The sequence below is a fragment of the Dama dama genome, chromosome 7 (genome assembly GCF_033118175.1).
Source record: "Dama dama isolate Ldn47 chromosome 7, ASM3311817v1, whole genome shotgun sequence".
NCBI classification, from domain to species: Eukaryota; Metazoa; Chordata; class Mammalia; order Artiodactyla; family Cervidae; genus Dama; species Dama dama.
Genome location: NC_083687.1, coordinates 31,554,706 through 31,573,386, shown reverse-complemented (window position 1 = coordinate 31,573,386; position 18,681 = coordinate 31,554,706). Strand labels below are relative to the sequence as shown.

Below are 18,681 nucleotides of genomic sequence, written 5' to 3'. Positions count from 1 at the left end.
GGCAAATCTTGCAGAGAGTGATGAAATGTTTCTTAGGTGTCAAGGGCGTAGGGGAGTGTCCCAGTTGGCGCCAGTGGTAAAGAAACCACCGGCCAATGCAGGCGATGTAAGAGGTGTGAGTTCGATCCCTGGGTTGGGAACATCCCTTGGAGGCTGGCAGGGCAATCCACTGTAGTGTTCTTGCCTGCAGAATACCATGGACAGAGAAGCATGGTGGGCTACAATCCATAGGGTTGCAAAAAGTCAGACATGACTAAAGTGACTTCGTACGCACATAGTCATAGGAAGTCCAGTGATGAATGCTGCCATGCTATTTTATGATTAGCTTGAACTGATTAGTTTATATTATAGTTTACAGTACTTTCATTTTTTACTGTTTAACAGCCACTATTTCAATATGTATCAAACAAAATAGAATGATTTTTTTAATACGTTTCCACAGAATGCCCTTACTGGTGTGTATTAGCCAAGTTTCACCCTTGCCTAAGAATATGAGAAACATGACATACTTTGCAAGAAGAACATCTATTAATAACATGATGTGGGAAAGTATGAGACAAGAATGAGTTATTAAAGAAACTTCTATATACCTACTAAATGGGTAAATAATTTCATCTGATGTCTACCAACTATCACTTGGAAGTGAAAATGCTCCTCAAAATGCTGCTCAGATTGCCCAGTGCCCCCTTTACATCCTTATTCCTCAGAGTGTAGATGAAAGGATTGAGTGTAGGAGTCACCACTCCATAGAAGAGAGACATGAACTTGGGCTGGTCCCTTGAGATGGAGGAGGGGGGCTGGAGGTACATGCTCATGGCTGGGCCATAAAATAAGAAAACTACTATGAGATGGGAGGAACATGTCCCAAAGGCTTTTTTCCTTCCCTCCAAAGATTTAATCTTAAATACAGCATGTCCAATACAAGCATAGGAAGTAAGAATTAAGCATAGTGGCACAGCTAGGAAAAAAATGCATACCACAGAGAGTGTGAGCTCATTAGCACCCTTTTCACCACAGGCAGTCTTTATCAGAACAGGAATCTCACACAGCAAGTGGTCCAGGGTATTGTGACCACACAGTGTTAACTGTAATGTGATGGTGGCCTCTGAGACAGCATAGATCATTCCACTCAGCCACACGGTGGCCACTAATAAGATACAGACTCGCTGATTCATGATGAGGGTGTAGTGTAGAGGCTTGCAGATGGCCATGTAGCGATCAAAAGACATAACAGCCAAAAGCAGACATTCTGTGCCCCTCATTATGTGGAAGAAATAAAGCTGAACTGCACACCCCATATAGCTGATAGTCTTCTTAGACGTTCCCAGGTTAAAGAGCATCTGAGGGACATAGCACATGTCCAAAAAGGAGAGGTTGGTGAGGAAGAAATACATGGGGCTGTGCAGATGGGGGTCTAATTTGGACACCAGAATGATGGCTATGTTTCCCATCATGGCCATGGGGTATGTTATAAGCAGAATAATGAATACAGGAAGCTCTAGCCAAGGACGGTCAGTAAAGCCTAGTAGAATAAACTCGTTGGGATGGCTTTTGTTATTTGGTTCCATTATCTTCAATTTGTTTCACCTATAGCAGGGAAGTAGCAAAAAGGTAGAAAAACTTTGAGAAATGATTAAACACAATTATGTATCTCACACAATTAAGCATCCAGTCATAGGAGGTTGAGTACAGTAACTAACTGGGAAAAAGTCAAAGTGAAGTTGCTCAGTTGTGTCTGATTCTTTGCGACCCCATGAACTGTAGCCTACCAGGATCCTCCATCCATGGGATTTTCTGGGCAAGAGTACTGGAGTGGGTTGCCATTTCCTTCTCCAGGGGATCTCCCCAACCCAGGGATCGAACCCAGGTCTCCCACATTGTAAGCAGATGCTTTATCGTCTGAACTGGAGGAGAGGACTAATGAAACGAATGTGACACTAGGTGACTTAATTTCTTTTCAACAGTCTACAAAATAAAGGTAACCTTAAGTAAACCTTAAGTAATCTAACCTTTTTGAAATTGAATTTTCTTTTGTGTATAATAAAGATACAGTAACTACATCCTTGGGCTATGGTGAGGGTTAAATGTCAAGTAGAAATGACTGTGCTTCAGATTTTCCAAAGGAATGCTTTTCATACTATGTTTGCATACTTATCAGCTGAAGATGCAGTTAAAATGAAGTTTATTGGTCCCTGTATTCAAATGTCTAGTAGAGTAGATGTGGCATGGGACCTAGGAATCAGATAGTTCCTTTTCAGAATCACTGCTGCAAGGTATTACTGAAATATTAAGACTAAAATTGTTAGCTATAGCTATAGCACAAGAAAGAGGTGGAGAAAACCCTGCACTTAAGCATCATCAAGGTAGCCTTGTTCAGATACAAGTATGTTATTATAGTTGAAGAGTTACATCATCCTCATAGGAACTGACAAGGCAGGTTTTATTCAAATCCATTGTAGTAATTTATAATTGAAATAGAAATTTAAACATTTTTGTGCCAGTGTCCTGAAATATAAATGGAGAGGATTTAGCTGTGACATGTTTTCCTGTACTCAGAATTTTGTTTTGGAATGTAAATTTTCTTGCACAACTACTTCATTTAAACTGGGCAATTGGTTTTTCATGTTAAAGTTTAGTCATGTATCTTGCAGGAATTTTTCTTTATTGAGTGGGTTTATCCTTTTGTACATATGCATTTGGATAGTTATCAATGACTTAGCTAACTGTCAGTTCAGTTGCTCAGTTGTGTCCTACTATTTGTGACTGCAGCACGCCAGGCTTCCCTGTCCATGACCAACTCCCGGAGTTTATTCAAACTCATGTCAGTGATGCCATCCAACCATCTCATCCTCTGTCGTCCCCCTTTTCTCCTGCCTTCAATCTTTCCCAGCATCGGGGTCTTTTCAAATGAGTCAGTTCTTCGCATCAGATGGCCAAAGTATTGGAGTTTCAGCTTCAGCATCAGTCCTTCCAATGACTATTCAGGACTGATTTCCTTTAGAATTGACTGGGTGGATTTCCTTGCAGTCCAAGAGCTCCAAGAGTCTTCTCCAGCACCACAGTTCAAAAGCATCAATTCTTCAGTGCTCAGCTTTTTTTTATAGTCCAACTCTCATATCCATACATGACTACTGGAAAAACCACAGCTTTGACTAGACAGACCTTTGTTGGCAAAGTAGCTACAAACCCAATCTTTATGTCTAGGGAACTGGATCAGGAGGAAAATCTTTACTCCTATTCAGGATAGGAGACTTATCAGTTTAGGGGTAGCAGATTACATTTGTCAGGTTGCAGAGCAGAGTTTTCACATTCACTAGTTCATCAAATCCTCAAAGCCATTCTGGGAAGTGTCACATAAGGTTACTCAGGGCCAAGATGTCACCATGGCTCTTTGATTTCACACTACCCCAGGTCAGGTGTGTGAAATACATTAATAAAATAATAATTCCAACTAATCCTTAATGAGTGCTGTGTGTCAGACAACACAGGAAGCATTTTACATCCATTAACTCATTCAGTATCTATCCCTAAACCTCATGACAAAGGAAATATTAGTATCCATATTTTAAGATGTTATTAATCATTTATCCCTATTGTAGCCTAACAACTATGAATGTTCTAAAGATCAAAAAGCAATCAATTTCTTCAATCAGGTAGGAGATAATGAGAGTAAAAATTCAAATTTAAAGATTCCAAAACTGTATGTTTAAGTGCTATAATCCTATCCTAGGTCTCTTTCCAGTCTTTTCCATGTGATTCTCATGATATTTCTTTACTTTTAAATATCATGACATTTTTATCCAACTTTTGAAGAACTTCCAATGATTTTTCCATCACTGTTTAACCACATAGGGATCTGTTTATCTGTGAAGGTTTAATGTCCACTAAATTTTATTATAGTATATCTTTTACTATATAATTTTCATTACACAGTATTTTATTTATATTTATAGTGACTTTAAAGTTATATGTGGAAAAAGATTATTGAAGAAAGAAAATTTTTTATCTGATTTCAAAACATCTGGATCAATCATGTAGACAAGTTGATCCGCCAGATTTTTACTACATATTAAAAATGTTCATATAATTGAATACAAGCTACACATTTAATTCAGGTATTTAATATTTGTCAGATTTAGTGTTTACTGGGCTTTCCTGGTGGCTCAGATGGTAAAGAGTCTGCTTGTAGTGCTGGAGACCCAGGATTCATCCCTGGGTTGGGAAGATCCCCTGGAGAAGGAAACAGCAGCTCACTCCAGTATTCTTGCCTGGAAAATCCCATGGATGGAAGAGCCTGGCAGGCTACAGTCCATATGGTTGCAAAGAGTCAGACACGACTGAGTGACTTCACTTTCACACTTTTAAAGTGTTTATTAAAATGTACATGTTTTTAATGTAGGTTCAAATGAGAGAATGAGTTTGATTACAGAGAAAAATCTAGTTTCTTTCTACAACACCAAACTAGTTATTTCCAGTGTTTAAAGAAGGTGCTCAGAATTGAAATGCTTTCTGGTTTTCCTTCGAATATTTGGCACTATGATGTACACACATTCCAACCTTCCCTAAGAATGGATAGATTTTAAAACAAGAGTCTTTTTACTTACCCTTATTTTGATAAATATCATTTAAGAAAAAGAAGTGTGAGACATCAAGGAATGCATTTAATTTTTTCAAATTTTCAGAGAAGGACGAGAAACTGGAGTATGCAAATGAGTATTTAAGAAATATCTTCAGATGTGTGAATTTTCCATTTGATAAAAAGCTGCCACAAAGAAAAAAGCCCAGCTTAGGAAGACCTTAGTAGATAATATCAAGAGTGTCCTGTGGGTGTGCAATTTTATTATATTCCTGAGACCCTTGGGCATTATTTTCAAACAGCCCATTTATGGTTATCTCAGATGAGTTAGCAGACAAACTTCCTTGGGACAGAGTTCTCTATGGGAATGCTCCTTATGTATGTTTGTTTACCTTCTGAGTGGAGGTTTGTATTAAACCTCCTCTATTGTTAGATTTGTTTTAAAATAGACTCATTTGATTTCCCAACATACTGGAAACTAATTTTATTTTATTCATTTATTTTCCTTTTTAAATATGTTTAATTTTCATGATTTTTAAAATTGAAGTATAAATGACACATATTACATTATTTTCAGGTGTACAATATGATGATTTGACATTTGTATACATTTCGAGCACAGTAATTATAATTACCATTGATCATTATACAAAGTTACAATTTTTTCTTTGTGATGAGATCTTTTAAGATTTATTTTCTTAGTAATTTTCAAATTTGCAGTGTAATGTTATTGACCATATTCACAGTGTTGTACATTACATCCCCATGACTAATTTATTTTATAGCTGGAAATTAACCTGTTGATTCCCTTCACCCTCTTTCCCGCCTTTCAACCCTCATCCTTTCTGGCAAATACCAGTCCTTTTTCTATAAGTTCTGTTTTGTTTGTTCATTTGCTTTTTAAAAAATATTCCACAAACAGTATGTGTCTTTGTTTGTGTGACTTATTTTCTTAGTATAACTTCCTCAACATCCATCTGTGTTGTTACAAATGGCAAGATTTCGTTCTTTTCTTATGGCTGGGTAGAGTTGTGTTGTGTATATGATACTATGTCTTCTTTATCCATATTTCCATTGATGGACACTTAGGCTGTTTCCATATCTTGGCCATTGTAAATAAGGCTGCAATGAACATATAGGTGCATATATCTTTTTGAATTAGTATTTTCATCTTCTCCAGATATACACCAAGAATTGGAATTGCTGGATTATATAATAACTCTACTTTCAATTCTTGAAGGAATCTCCATATGATTTCCATAGTGTCTTCACCAATTTTCTTTCCCATGAGCTGTGCATATGCTCTTTTTTCTTTACATTCTTGCCAACACTTATTATTTCTTGTTCTTTTGATAAAAGCCACTGTGACAAATATGAGGTGATACTTTTGGTTTTGATTAGCATTTCTCTAATAATTAGTCATGTTGAACATCTTTTCACGTGTTTGTTGGCCATCTGTATGTCTTCTTCAAAAAATTGTCTATTTATAACTTTTATTTGTTTTCAGTTGGATTGTTTGTTGTTTTGTTATTGACTTATATGGGTTCTTTATTTCGGATATTGTTTTTGTAAATTTTTGTATATAATGATTTGTAAATATCTTTCCCCATTCTCTAGGTTGCCTTTTTTATTCTGTTCATGGTTTCCTTCACTGTGAAGAAGCTTCTATGTTTGATGCAGACTCATTGGATTATTTTTGCTTTTCTTGACATTGCTTTTGGGGTTAGATCCAAAGAACTATTGCCTGGAGTGATGTCAAGGAGCTTACTGTCTACATTGTCTTTTGTGAGTTTTATGAGTTTTCATCTCATGTTGGAGTCTTTAATCCATTCTGAGTTAATTTTGTGTACAGTGTCAGGTAGCAGCCCAGTTTCCTGTGTACAAATTGTGTACAAAATCTACAAAAAAGATCTTAGTGACCCTTGTAACCACGATGGTGTAATCACTCACCTAGAGCCAGATATCCTGGAGTACGAAGCCAAGTGGGCCTTAGGAAGCATCACTATGAACAAAGCTAGTGGAGGTGATAGAATTCCAGGTGAGCTATTTCAAATCCTAAAAGATGACACTGTTTAAAAATGCTGCACTCAATATGCCAGCAAATTTGGAAAACTCAGCAGTGGCCACAAGACTGGAAAAGGTCAGTTTTCACTCCAATCCCAAAGAAAGACAATGCCGAAGAATGCTCAAACTACCACACAATTGCACTCATCTCACATGCTAGCAAAGTAATGCTCAAAATTCTCCAAGCTAGACTTCAACAGTACATGAACTGAGAACTTCCAGATGTTCAAGCTGGATTTAAAAGAGGTGGAGGAAGCAGAGATCAAATTCCAACATTTGTTGGATCATTGAAAAAGCAAGAGAATTCCAGAAAAACATTTACTTCTGCTTCATTGACTATGCTAAAGCCTTTGACTGTGTGGATCACACAAACTGTGGAAAATTCTTCAAGAGATGGGAATACCAGACCACGTTACCTGCCTCCTGAGAAACCTGTATGCAGGTCAAGAAGCAACAGTTAAACCGGCCATGGAACAATGGACTGGTTCCAAATTAGAAAAGGAGTATGTGAAGGCTGTATATTGTCACCCTGTTTATTTAACTTATATGTAGAGTATATCATGTGAAATGCTGAGCTGGGTGGAGCACAAGCTGGAATCAAGATTGCTGGGAGAAATATCAACAACCTCAGATAGGCAGATGACACCATCCTTATGACAGAAAGTGCAGAGGAACTAAAGAGCCTCTGATGAAAGTGAAAGAGGAGAGTGAAAAGTTGGCTTAAAACTCAACATTCAAAAAATGAAGATGATGGCATCCGATCCCATCACTTCATAGCAAGTAGATGGGGAAACAATGGAAACAGTGACAAGCTTTATTTTCTTGGGCTCCAAAATCACTGTAGTTGGTGGCTGCAGGCTTGAAATTAGAAGACACTAGCTCCTTGGAAGAAAAGCTATGACAAACCCAGACAGCATGTTAAAAAGCAGAGATGTTACTGCCTATAAAGGTCTGTCTAGTCAAAGCTATGGTTTTTCCAGTCATCATGTATGGATGTGAGAGGTGGACTGTAAAGAAAGCTGAGTGCCGAAGAAGTGATGCTTTTAAACTGCGGTGTTGGAGAAAACTCTTGAGAGGCCCTTGGACTGCAAGGAGATCCAACCAGTCCATCCTGAAGGAAATCTGTCCTGAATGTTTATTGGAAGAACTTATGCTAAAGCTGAAGCTCCAATACTTTGGCCACCTGATGTGAAGAAATGACTCATTTGAAAAGACCCTGATGCTGGAAAAGTTTGAAGGCAGTAGGAGATGGGGACGACAAAGTTTGAGATGGTTGGATGGCATCACCAACTCAATGGACATGAGTTTGAGTAAGCTCTGGGAGTGACTGACAGGGAAGCCTGGCATGCTGCAGTCCATGGGGTCATGAAGAGTCAGACATGAATGAGTGATGGAACTGAACTTCCAATTTTTACAACACCATTTGTTGAAGAGACTGTCCTTTACCACATCATTATTGCTTTTTGTGATAAATTAATCAACCATATGTGGGTGGGTTTGTTTATGGGCTCTCTATTTTGTTACATTGATTATTATGTCTTTTTTAATGCCAGTACCATACTGTTTTGTTTTCTGTTGATTTTTAATATAGTTTGAGATCAGGGAGAATGATGCCTCTGGATTTGGTCTTCTTTCTTTAAGATTTCTTTGACTATTTAGGAACCTTTATAGTTCCATAAAAAGATTTAAAATTATTTGGTCTCATGCTGTGTAAAATGCCATTTGAATTTGATAGGGAATTCTTTGAATCTGTATATTGTTCTGGGTAGTATGGATATTTAAATTAACTCCATCAATCTGTGGAATATATTTCCATTTATTTGTATGTCCTTCCGTTCCTTTTTCAGTGTCTTGTAGTTTTCAATGTACAGATCTTTCACTTCTTTGGTTAAATTCATTTTTAGGTATTTTATTATTTTCAATGCAATTGTATATGGGATTGTTTTCTTAATTTTTCTTTCAAATAGCTGTTAAGCAACAATTTAAAATAAGATATCATCAGAGTAAAGCTAGTTTGAGTAAATGATTCTAGAGGATTTAAATGTGAGTCCCTCAAATACCTTATTTTGTTTATTTGTAGAATATCTCACATAAGACTTAATATTTCTGACCATACAATGAAAGGGCATAAAAATGAGTTGGCAAGAAAAGGAAAAAAAAAAAAAAAAAAAACCCATAATTGGTGTTTTCAGTGAGAAGGAATAAAGTGACATTAAAAAATTCTTTAGAACATTTAACTTTTCTAATATAAGGACTCAAGACAGTCTCTCTTTCAAGTTCTCACTGTCTTTCTCTTAATCTCTCACTTACACATAATAGTAGTCAGATTTGTATATATGCCTTAAGATTTAAAAGTTACACTCATAGATTCCTTATAAAACTAGGAATAAAACCACCATATGACTCAGCAATCCCACTCCTAGGCATATACCCTGAGGAAACCAAAGTTGAAAAAGACACATGTACCCCAATGTTCACTGCAGCACTCTTTACAATAGCTAGAACAAGGAAGCAACTTAGACGTCCGTTGACAGATGATTGGATAAAGAAGTTGTGGTACTTTCACACAATTGAATATTACTCAGCCATAAAAGGGAAGCATTTGAGTCAGTTCTAATGAGGTGAATGAACCTAGAGTCTATTATACAGAGTGAAGTAAGTCAGAAAGAGAAAGATAAATATTGTATACTAACACATATATATGGAATCTAGAAAGATGGTACCAAAGAATTTATTTGAGGACAGAGATGGAGAAACAGACATAGAAAACAGACTTATGGACATGGGCAGAGGAGAGGAGAGGGTGAGATGTATGGAGAGAATAATATGGAAACTTATATTACCATATGTAAAATAGATAGCCCTGGGAATTTGCTTTATGTCTCAAGGAACTCAAACAGTGGCTCTGTATCAGCCTAGAGGGATGGGCTAGGGAGGGAGATCTGAGGGAGTTTCAAGAGGGAGGAGACATATGTATACCTATGGCTGATTCATGTAGAGGTTTGACAGAAAACAATGAAATTCTGTAAAGCAATTATCTTTCAATTAAAAAATAAATTAAAAAAATTAAATTCTTACATAGAAAAAAAAGTTTCACTCATATCCATGAGTATATTATATATTTTGAAAAAAGCATATCTAAATGTACTGAATAACAGCTATAAACAGATATATCTCTCTTTGAACATTCTCTTTCCATGGCTTATAATCCCACTATCCTTTCCCTAAATGTAGCCACTAGTATAAAGTGAATCATATGTTTGTTCCACTTTACAAGTGTGATGGGTGGGTATATTTCATGCCTCTTCTGTCCCGATCCCCTCTTTATTGCATTAGGTATGTGGAAGGACGTGCACTAATCTTCTCCTGTGAGAACTCCAAAATTACAACTTGTTGCTGAACAACCATCAACAGGAGAATGTTGGATCCCACCAAAAAAAGATACCCATGTCCACGGGCAAAGAAGAAGCCCCAGCAAGATGGTAGGAGGGGCAAAATCGTGTTTAGAATCAAACCCCATACCTGCCAGAAATGCTTGGAGGGCTCAAACAAAATCTAGTGCACACCAGAACCCACAGAGAATGAGCCAGACCTGCCTTTGAGTGTCTCCTGTGGAGGTATGGGTCAGCAGTGACCTGCTGCAGGGGCAGGGGCTCTAGGTGCAGCAGACCTGGGTATGGCATAAACCCTCTTGAAGGACGTCACCATTAACCCAAAATAGAGCCACAAGAACTTACACAGGACTGGGGAATCAGACACTTGGAGGACACAAACAAAACCTTGTGTGCATCAGGACCCAGGAGAATGGAGCAGTGACCCCCACAGGAGGACTGACCCAGAATTTCCTTGAGTGTCCAGGTGTCTCCAGGGAAGGTGTGGGTCGGTGATGGCTTGCTGCAGGGTCGGGGGCACTGAGTGAGGCGGGAAATGGCAAACCACTTCAGTATTCTTGACTTAAGAACCCATGAAGAGTATGAAAAGGCAAAAAGATAGAACACTGAAAGCTGAACTCCCCAAGTTGGTAGGTGCCAATATGCTACTGGAGAACAGTGGAGAAGTAACTCCAGAAAGAATGAAGAGACGGAGCCAAAGCAAAAACAACACCCAGTTGTAGATGTGACTGGTGACTGAAGTAAAGTCCGATGTTGTAAAGAACAATACTGATAGGAACCAGGAATGTTAAGTTCATGAATCAAGGAAAATTGGAAGTGGTTAAACAGGAGATGGCAAGAGTGAACATCGACGTTTTAGGAATCAGTGAACTAAAATGGACTGGAATGGGTGAATTTAACTCAGATGACCATTATATCTACTACTCTGGGCAAGAATCCCTTAGAAGAAATGGAGTAGCCCTCAGAGTCAACAAAAAAGTCTGAATGTCCTTGGATACAATCTCAAAAACAACAGAATGATCTCTGTTCATTTCCAAGGCAAACCATTCATTATCACAGTAATCTAAGTCTATGCCCCAATCAGTAATGCTGAAGAAGCTGAAGTTGAATGGTTCTATGAAGACCTACGAGACCTTCTAGCGTTAACACTCAAAAAAGATGTCCTTTTCATTATAGGGGACTGGAATGCAAAAGTAGGAAGTCAAGAGTTACCTGGAGTAACAAGCAAATTTGACCTTGGAGTACAGAATGGAGCAGGGCAAAGGCTAATAGAATTTTGCTAAGAGAACACAGTGGTCCATAGCAAACACCCTCTTCCAACAGCATAAGACAAGACTCGACACATGGACATCACCAGATGGTCAATACGAAAATCAGACTGGCTTTATTCTTTGCAGCCAAAGATGGAGAAGCTTTATATAGTCAGCAAAAACAAGACAAGGAGCTGACTGTGACTCAGATCATGAACTCCTTATTGCCAAATTCAGACTTAAATTGAAGAAAGTAAGGAAAACCACTAGACCATTGAGGCATGACCTAAAATAAATCCCTTATGATTATACAGTGGAAGTGACAAACAGATTAAAGGGATTAGATCTGATAGAAAAGAGTGTCTGAAGAAATATGGATGGAGGTTCATGACACTGTACAGGAGGCTGTGATCAAGACCATCTCCAAGAAAAAGAAATGCAAAAAGGCAAAATGGTTGTCTGAGAAGGCCTTACAAATAGCTGAGAAAAGAAGAGAAGCAAAAGGCAAGGAGAAAAGAAAAGATAGACCCATTAGAATGCAGAGTTCCAAGGAATAGCAAGGAGAGATAAGAAAGCCTTCTCAGTGATCAATGCAAAGAAACAGGGGAGAACAATAAAATGGGAAAGACTAGAGATCTCTTCAAGAAAATTAGAGATACCAAGAGAACATTTCATGCAAAGATGGACACAACAAAGAACAGAAATGGTGTGGACCTAACAGAAATGGAAGATATTAAGAAGAGGTGGCAAGAATACACAGAAGAACTATACAAGAAAGATCTTCAAGACCCAGATAACCATGATGATGTGATCACTCACCAAGAGCCAGAAATCCTGGAATGCAAAGTCAAGTGGGCCTTAGGAAGCATCACTATGAACAAAGCTGGTAGAGGTGATGGAATTACAGTTGAGTTATTTCAAACCCTAAAATATGATGCTGTGAAAGTGTTGCACTCAATATGCCAGCAAATTGGAAAACTCAGCAGTGGCCACAGGACTGGAAAAGGTCAGTTTTCATTCCAATCCCAAAAAAAGGTAATGCCAAAGATTGCTCAAATTACCACACAATTGCACTCATCTCACAGGTTAGCAAAATAATGCTCAAAATTCTTCAAGCCAGACTCAACAGTACGTGAACCATGAACTTCCAGATGTTCAAGCTGGTTTTAGAAAAGGCAGAGGAACTAGAGATCAAATTCCAACATCTGTTGGATCATCGAAAAAGCAAGAGGGTTCCAGAAAAATGTCTACTTCTGCTTTATTGACTACACCAAAGCCTTTGACTGTGTGGATCACAACAAACTGTGGAAAATTATTAAAGAGATGGGCATACCAGACCATCTTACCTGCCTCTTGAGAAATCTGTATTCAGGTTAAGAAGCATCAGTTAGAACTGGACATGGAACAAGAGACTGGTTCCAAATCAGGAAAGGATTATGTCAAGGCTGTATAATAAGCAGGTCACCCTGCTTATTTAACTTATATGTAGAGTATATCATGTGAAATCCTGGGGTGGGTGAAGCACAAACTGGAATCAAGTTTGCCAGGAGAAATATCAATAACCTCAGATATGCAGATGACACCACCATTACGGCAGAAAGTGAAGAACTAATAGCCTCTTGATCAAAGTTAAGGAGGACAGTAAAAAAGTTGGCTTAAAACTCAACATTCAGAAAACTAAGATTGTGGCATCCGGCCCCATCATTTCATGGCAAATAGATGGGGAAATAATGGAAACAGTGAGAGACCATATTTTTGGGCTCCAAAATCACTGCAGTTGGTAACTACAGCTATCAAAATAAAAAACGCTTGCTTCTTGGGAGAAAAGCTATGACCAACCTAGACAGCATATTAAAAAACCCTGGTGTTACTTTGCCAACAAAGGGTCGTCTAGTCAAAGCTATGGTTTTTCCAGTCACCATATATGGATGTGAGAGTTGGGCCATAAGGAAAGCTGAGCGCTGAAGAATTGATGCTTTTAAACTGTGGTGTTGGAGAAGACTCTTGAGAGTCCCTTGGACTGCAAGGAGATCCAACCAGTCCATCCTAAAGGAAATCAGTCCTGAATATTTATTGGAAGGACTGATGTTGAAGCTGAAACTCCAGTACTTTGGCCACTTGATGTGAAGAACTGACTCATTGGAAAAGACCCTGATTCTGGGAAAAATTGAAGGTGGGAGGAGAAGGGGACGACAGAGTTTGAAATGGTTGGATGGCATCACTGACTCAATGGACGTGAGTTTGAGTAAGCTCCAGGAGTTGGTGATGGACAGGGAGGTCTGGTGTGCTCCAGTCTATGGGGTCATGAAGAGTTGGACCCAACTAAGCGATTGAACTGAACTGAACTGATGTTTTATTCTGTGCTGTACCTCAAGTGAAAGCAGAAAAAGAGAATCTGTAATACATAGGAGCTATGACTCCTGTGTGATACTTCCAGGAGCTATGACTTTTGGTTGAGCAACACAGGCAACGTTATGTTTCCCAGCTAAGAGGGAGCAAATGGAAAATAACACAAATTAGCTGTTCTCTCATTCTCTAATCCTCAACTGTCCACTCTCATTGGCTGAACGCAACCAGAAGCCATAAATCAAGGAATTCTTTAATTCTTTTGTTTTGAATACTTGAAGTATACGTGAGGTATCCAAATCAAAAGAACTAAAGAATTCTTTGATACCTCAAGCCTTAGGTTTGAGAGAGACTCCCAAATATGACCAGTTCCAGGGTAGTGCATGTGTAGTACACATATAAAAATCCTTTGTTGGTGTTTAAATTCTTCTCACACCTTTGTCAGTTCTTTTTTTGTTCAACTTTTCTCATTTTCCCAGTTGGAATGTGCATCTATTTTATGCTGGGATCATAGCTGATATAACTCTCCATTTAAAAACAGGCCAAGATCATTTCTGGCTTCCATACTGTTTTTTTTTTTTCCAAACTTTAAACTTTTTTTTTGGGGGGGGGGGGTAAAGCCAATTATCAGTGTTGTGGTTGTTTCAGGTGAACAGTGAAGGGACTTGGCCATACATATACATGTATCCATTCTCCCCCAGACCTCTCATATTCAGGCTGGCCCATAACATTGACTAGAATTCCCTGTGCTATATAATAGGTCCTTATTGGCTATCCAATTTGAATATGGCAGTGTGTAAATGACCTTTCCAAACTCCCAACTGTCCTGTCCCCCTGGCAACCATAAATTTGTTTTCTAAGTCTATGAGTCTATGTTCTGTAAGTTCATTTGTATCATTTCTTTTTCATTTCCACATTTAAGGGATTTCATACTGTATTTCTCCTTCTGTGTTTGCTTCCAGAACTTTTTTTTTCATTTATTTTTATTAGTTGGAGGCTAATTACTTTACAATATTGTAGTGGTTTTTCTCATACATTGACATGAATCAGCCATGGATTTACATGTATTCCCCATCCCCATCCCCCCTCCCACCTCCCTCTCCACCCGATTCCTCTGGGTCTTCCCAGTGCACCAGGCCCGAGCACTTGTCTCATGCATCCAACCTGGGCTGGTGATCTGTTTCACCATAGATAATATACATGTTTTGATGCTGTTCTCTTGAAACATCCCACCCTCGCCTTCTCCCACAGAGTCCAAAAGTCTGTTCTGTACATCTGTGTCTCTTTTTCTGTTTTGCATATAGGGTTATCATTACCATCTTTCTAAATTCCATATATATGCGTTAGTATACTGTATTTCTCCTGCCTAAAATGCTGTTTCCCTGATTTCATCATGGCTGGCTTCTTTCTGTCTTTCAGTTTCATATTCTTTTAAAATTTCAATCAAAAGACTATGTATTTTCTAAATTATTTTGCTTTCCAAGTATTTCCAAAATTATTTTGCTCTGAAAGATGTAAATTTCATGACACTAGTAACTCAAAAAATATAATAGAGTCATCTTCTACATATTATGTCAGTTGATTTTTACGCACACACCTAAACCTTTTCATGGCAGATAAATTGATAAATCAATAATTAAAATATATTTCTTTTTTATACAAAACATATCTGAAATACTTTTGCTACATTCCATATATTTTGGTATGCTGTGTTTTCATTCTTCTCAAATTCTTTGCTAAGACATTTATTTCTTCTGAGACATTTATTATTTATGAGTGCATTATCTAATTTCTACATACCTGTGTGTTTCACAATATTTTAAAAATTTATACTAATATCATTACATTGTGCATAGAGAACATACTTTCAGTCACTTAAAATTTATGGTGACCTTTTTTCATGGCCTAACAAATGATCTACTCTGTAGAATGTTCCATATGCAATGAGAAACATATGTATTCTGTTTTTGTTGGGTGCAGTGTTATGTAGATGTCTGTTAGTTTTAGTTTGCTTATATTTTTCAAATCTTCTCTCTCTTTGCTGATTTTATGTCTAATTGTTCTTTCCATTATTTTAAGTGGGGTATTGAAGTTTAACTATTATTTTGGAATTAACTATTTCTTCAATCACTTCTGTTAGTTTTTACTTTACATATTTTGGCAATCTGTTACTAGATACATATGTGTTTGTAACCATTATATCTTCTTGAGGGATAGCATAAATTTATCACTATGAAAAGATTTTTTGACTATGGTAAAAATTCTTGTCTTTATGTCTATATTCTGTTATCAGTATAATTAAATAGTGCTCTCTTTTCCCTTTATCTTATTAGCATTTTATTGAAGTATAGCTATTTTAGAATATTATAGAAGTTTCAAGTATATAATATAGTGACTCAGTATTTTTATAGATTATTAGTTCAGTTCAGTCACTCAGTCGTGTTCGACTTTTTGTGACCCCATGGACTGCAGCACTCCAGGTCTCCCTGTCCATCACCAGCTCTCAGAGTTTACTTTTACTCATGTCCATTGAGTCAGCGATGCCATCCAACCATCTCATCCTCTGTTGTCCCCTTCTCCTAATCTTTCCCAGCATCAGGGTCTTTTCCAATGAGTCAGTTTTTTGCATCAGGTGGCCAACGTATTGGAGTTTCAGCTTCAGCATCTGTCTTTCCAATTATTATACTCTATTAAAAATTATTACAAGAAAATGGCTACAGTTGACTGTGTTACACAATATATCCTTGTTGCTTGTCTATTTTATACATAGTTTGTATCTATTAATCCCATACTAATCCAATACTTACTCCTATCTTGCCCCTCCTTTCCCTCTTTCCTTTGGGAATCTCTAGTTTGTTCTTTATATTTATGAGTTTGTTGTTACATACATTTGTTTTATTTTTTAGATTCCAATAGAAGTGATGATATGGAGCATTTGTATCAATATTTCAATATTTAAGATACATATATGTATATATATACATATATATCTCCTTTATCTCCTTTATGCATTCAAGTGTTGATGAACAGTAAGGCTGCTCTCACGTCTTGGCAAGAAGATGCTGGTATGAACGTTGGACTGCATGTATCTTCTCAAATTAGTGTTGTTTTTTTTTTTTTTCTTCAGATGTATCCCCAGGAATGGAATTCCTAGATTGTATTATATGTTGTATTTTAGTTTTTTTGAGAAACCTCCATAATGTTTTTCATAGTGACTGCACAAATTTACATTCCCATCAAGAGGAATTTTCTTTTCTCCACATCCTTGCCAACATTTGTTGTGCATACATTTTTTTGATGATAGCCATTCTGATGGGTGTGATGTGACATCTCATTCTGGTTCTGATTTACATTTCACTAATAAATTGTAATGTTGATCTTTAATGTGCTTGTTAGCCATCTATATGTCTTTGGAAAAATGTGTATTCATGCCTTCTGCCCATTTTATTAACTGCATTATTTGGTGTTTTTGGTACTGAGTTGCATGAGCTATTTATATATTTTGGATATTAATCCCATACCAGTCATATCATTTGCAAATATTTTCTCCCACTTAGTAGGTTGTCTTTTGGTTATGAAAAGATTGTTTTCTTTGCTGTGAAAAAACTTTTAACATTAATTAGGTCCAATTTGTTTGTTTGTTTGGTTTTGCTTTTTTTTCCTTTGCCTTAGGATACAGTTTTAAAAAAGTATGGCTGTGATTTTACTGAAAGAGTGTTCTGCCTATGTTCTCTTCTAGAAGTTTTATGGTTTCTGGTTTTACGTTTAGGTCTTTAATACTCATTTTGGGTATACATTTGCACTTTGTATATGATGAGAGGAAATGTTCTAATCTTATGCTTTTACATGTAACTGCCCAGCTTTTTATATTTTTGAACTTATAAGACTTTACAAAATTAGTAAACCAAGCAAAAGTGATCATGCTATACAAATTGTTTTTGCTTGTTTTAATGTTTAATAATCATTTTTCTAGATTAATAAACATTTTGAATAATAATCTCTAATGCCTGCATATAATTCCTGCCTATTTCTATAGCATAATTGTTAGTTGTTTTTTTCATGTTCAGATTCTTTCCATTTTTTGTTAATTGCACACAGATATAAATAAAAACTACAATATATTATGTTTGGGTCTTCAATGAATTATATAGCTTTTGGTAAAATGTGTCCAGTAAAACAAATCTTGGTCATTTGTGAACATCACTGCCATCCTTGAATCATAGCATTATCACATATTTTTCTTTTTCAGCTTTATTGAGATAAAATGGAAAAAAATGTCGAGTTAAAACTTAAGGTGGATAATGTGATGATTTTATACATGTGTTCATTGTGAAACGATTGCCAAAATCAAGTTAAATAACATCAACTCACATAGATATCTTTTGTATATGTATGTGGTAGGAGCACTTAGGTCTACTCTCTTAGCAAATTTTAATTATACAATACAGTATTATTAACTACAGTCAGACTGCTATATGTTAGATCACTAAAATTTATTCATCCTATTTTTAAGTTGTCATAACAGCAGAGTTCTCCATTCCTGTCATGTTATCACTACTGTATGGGTAGTTGCTAATCCTCATAGACCACAGCCCTTCCCCAAGGACTAGATGTTCAAATCCAAGGTAATTTCTTCTATAGATGTCTCATGATACTAGATTTTGTTGTAACTACGCTCATTTCTCTTAAGAGCAAGTTTTGAATAATTTCCAAATATATCCTGCCAGGATTCATATGTACATTTGTACATGTTGTAAATTACATAAAATCATTAAAAATATTTATATTAATTATTTTAAGCTCAGTTTTCTTCTTCCATCCTTGAATTTAAATATGATTTATCTTTCTTTTCAAAAACATTTTTTCTATGGGGACTCTTGGTAAAAATTTCTCATGCTTTTCTTTTACTATTCTGCCACAATTACCTCTGAATTTTAAAAGTTTGCTTTTTTGGAGTTTACACATTTTTATAGTATCCACAACTCAAAAAAGAATTATTTGACTCTTCATATACCAGTAATTAAGCATGAAGAATTTAAAACATTTTTATGGA

The 18,681-nt window shown here is 36.7% G+C and overlaps 1 protein-coding gene across 1 annotated transcript; it reads right to left on the bottom strand.

Moving 5' to 3' along the window:
* Nucleotides 1-632: 632 nt before the first annotated feature.
* On the bottom strand, nt 633-1,568 carry LOC133059127 (olfactory receptor 2B11-like). Its single transcript, XM_061146163.1, has one exon. The coding sequence runs from the start codon at nt 1,566-1,568 to the stop codon at nt 633-635; it is 936 nt and encodes a 311-aa protein (XP_061002146.1).
* Nucleotides 1,569-18,681: the final 17,113 nt, after the last annotated feature.

Excerpts from the sequence above, each read along its gene's own strand:
- LOC133059127 (XM_061146163.1), bottom strand. The coding sequence starts at position 1,568 with ATGGAACCAAATAACAAAAGCCATCCCAACGAGTTTATTCTACTAGGC.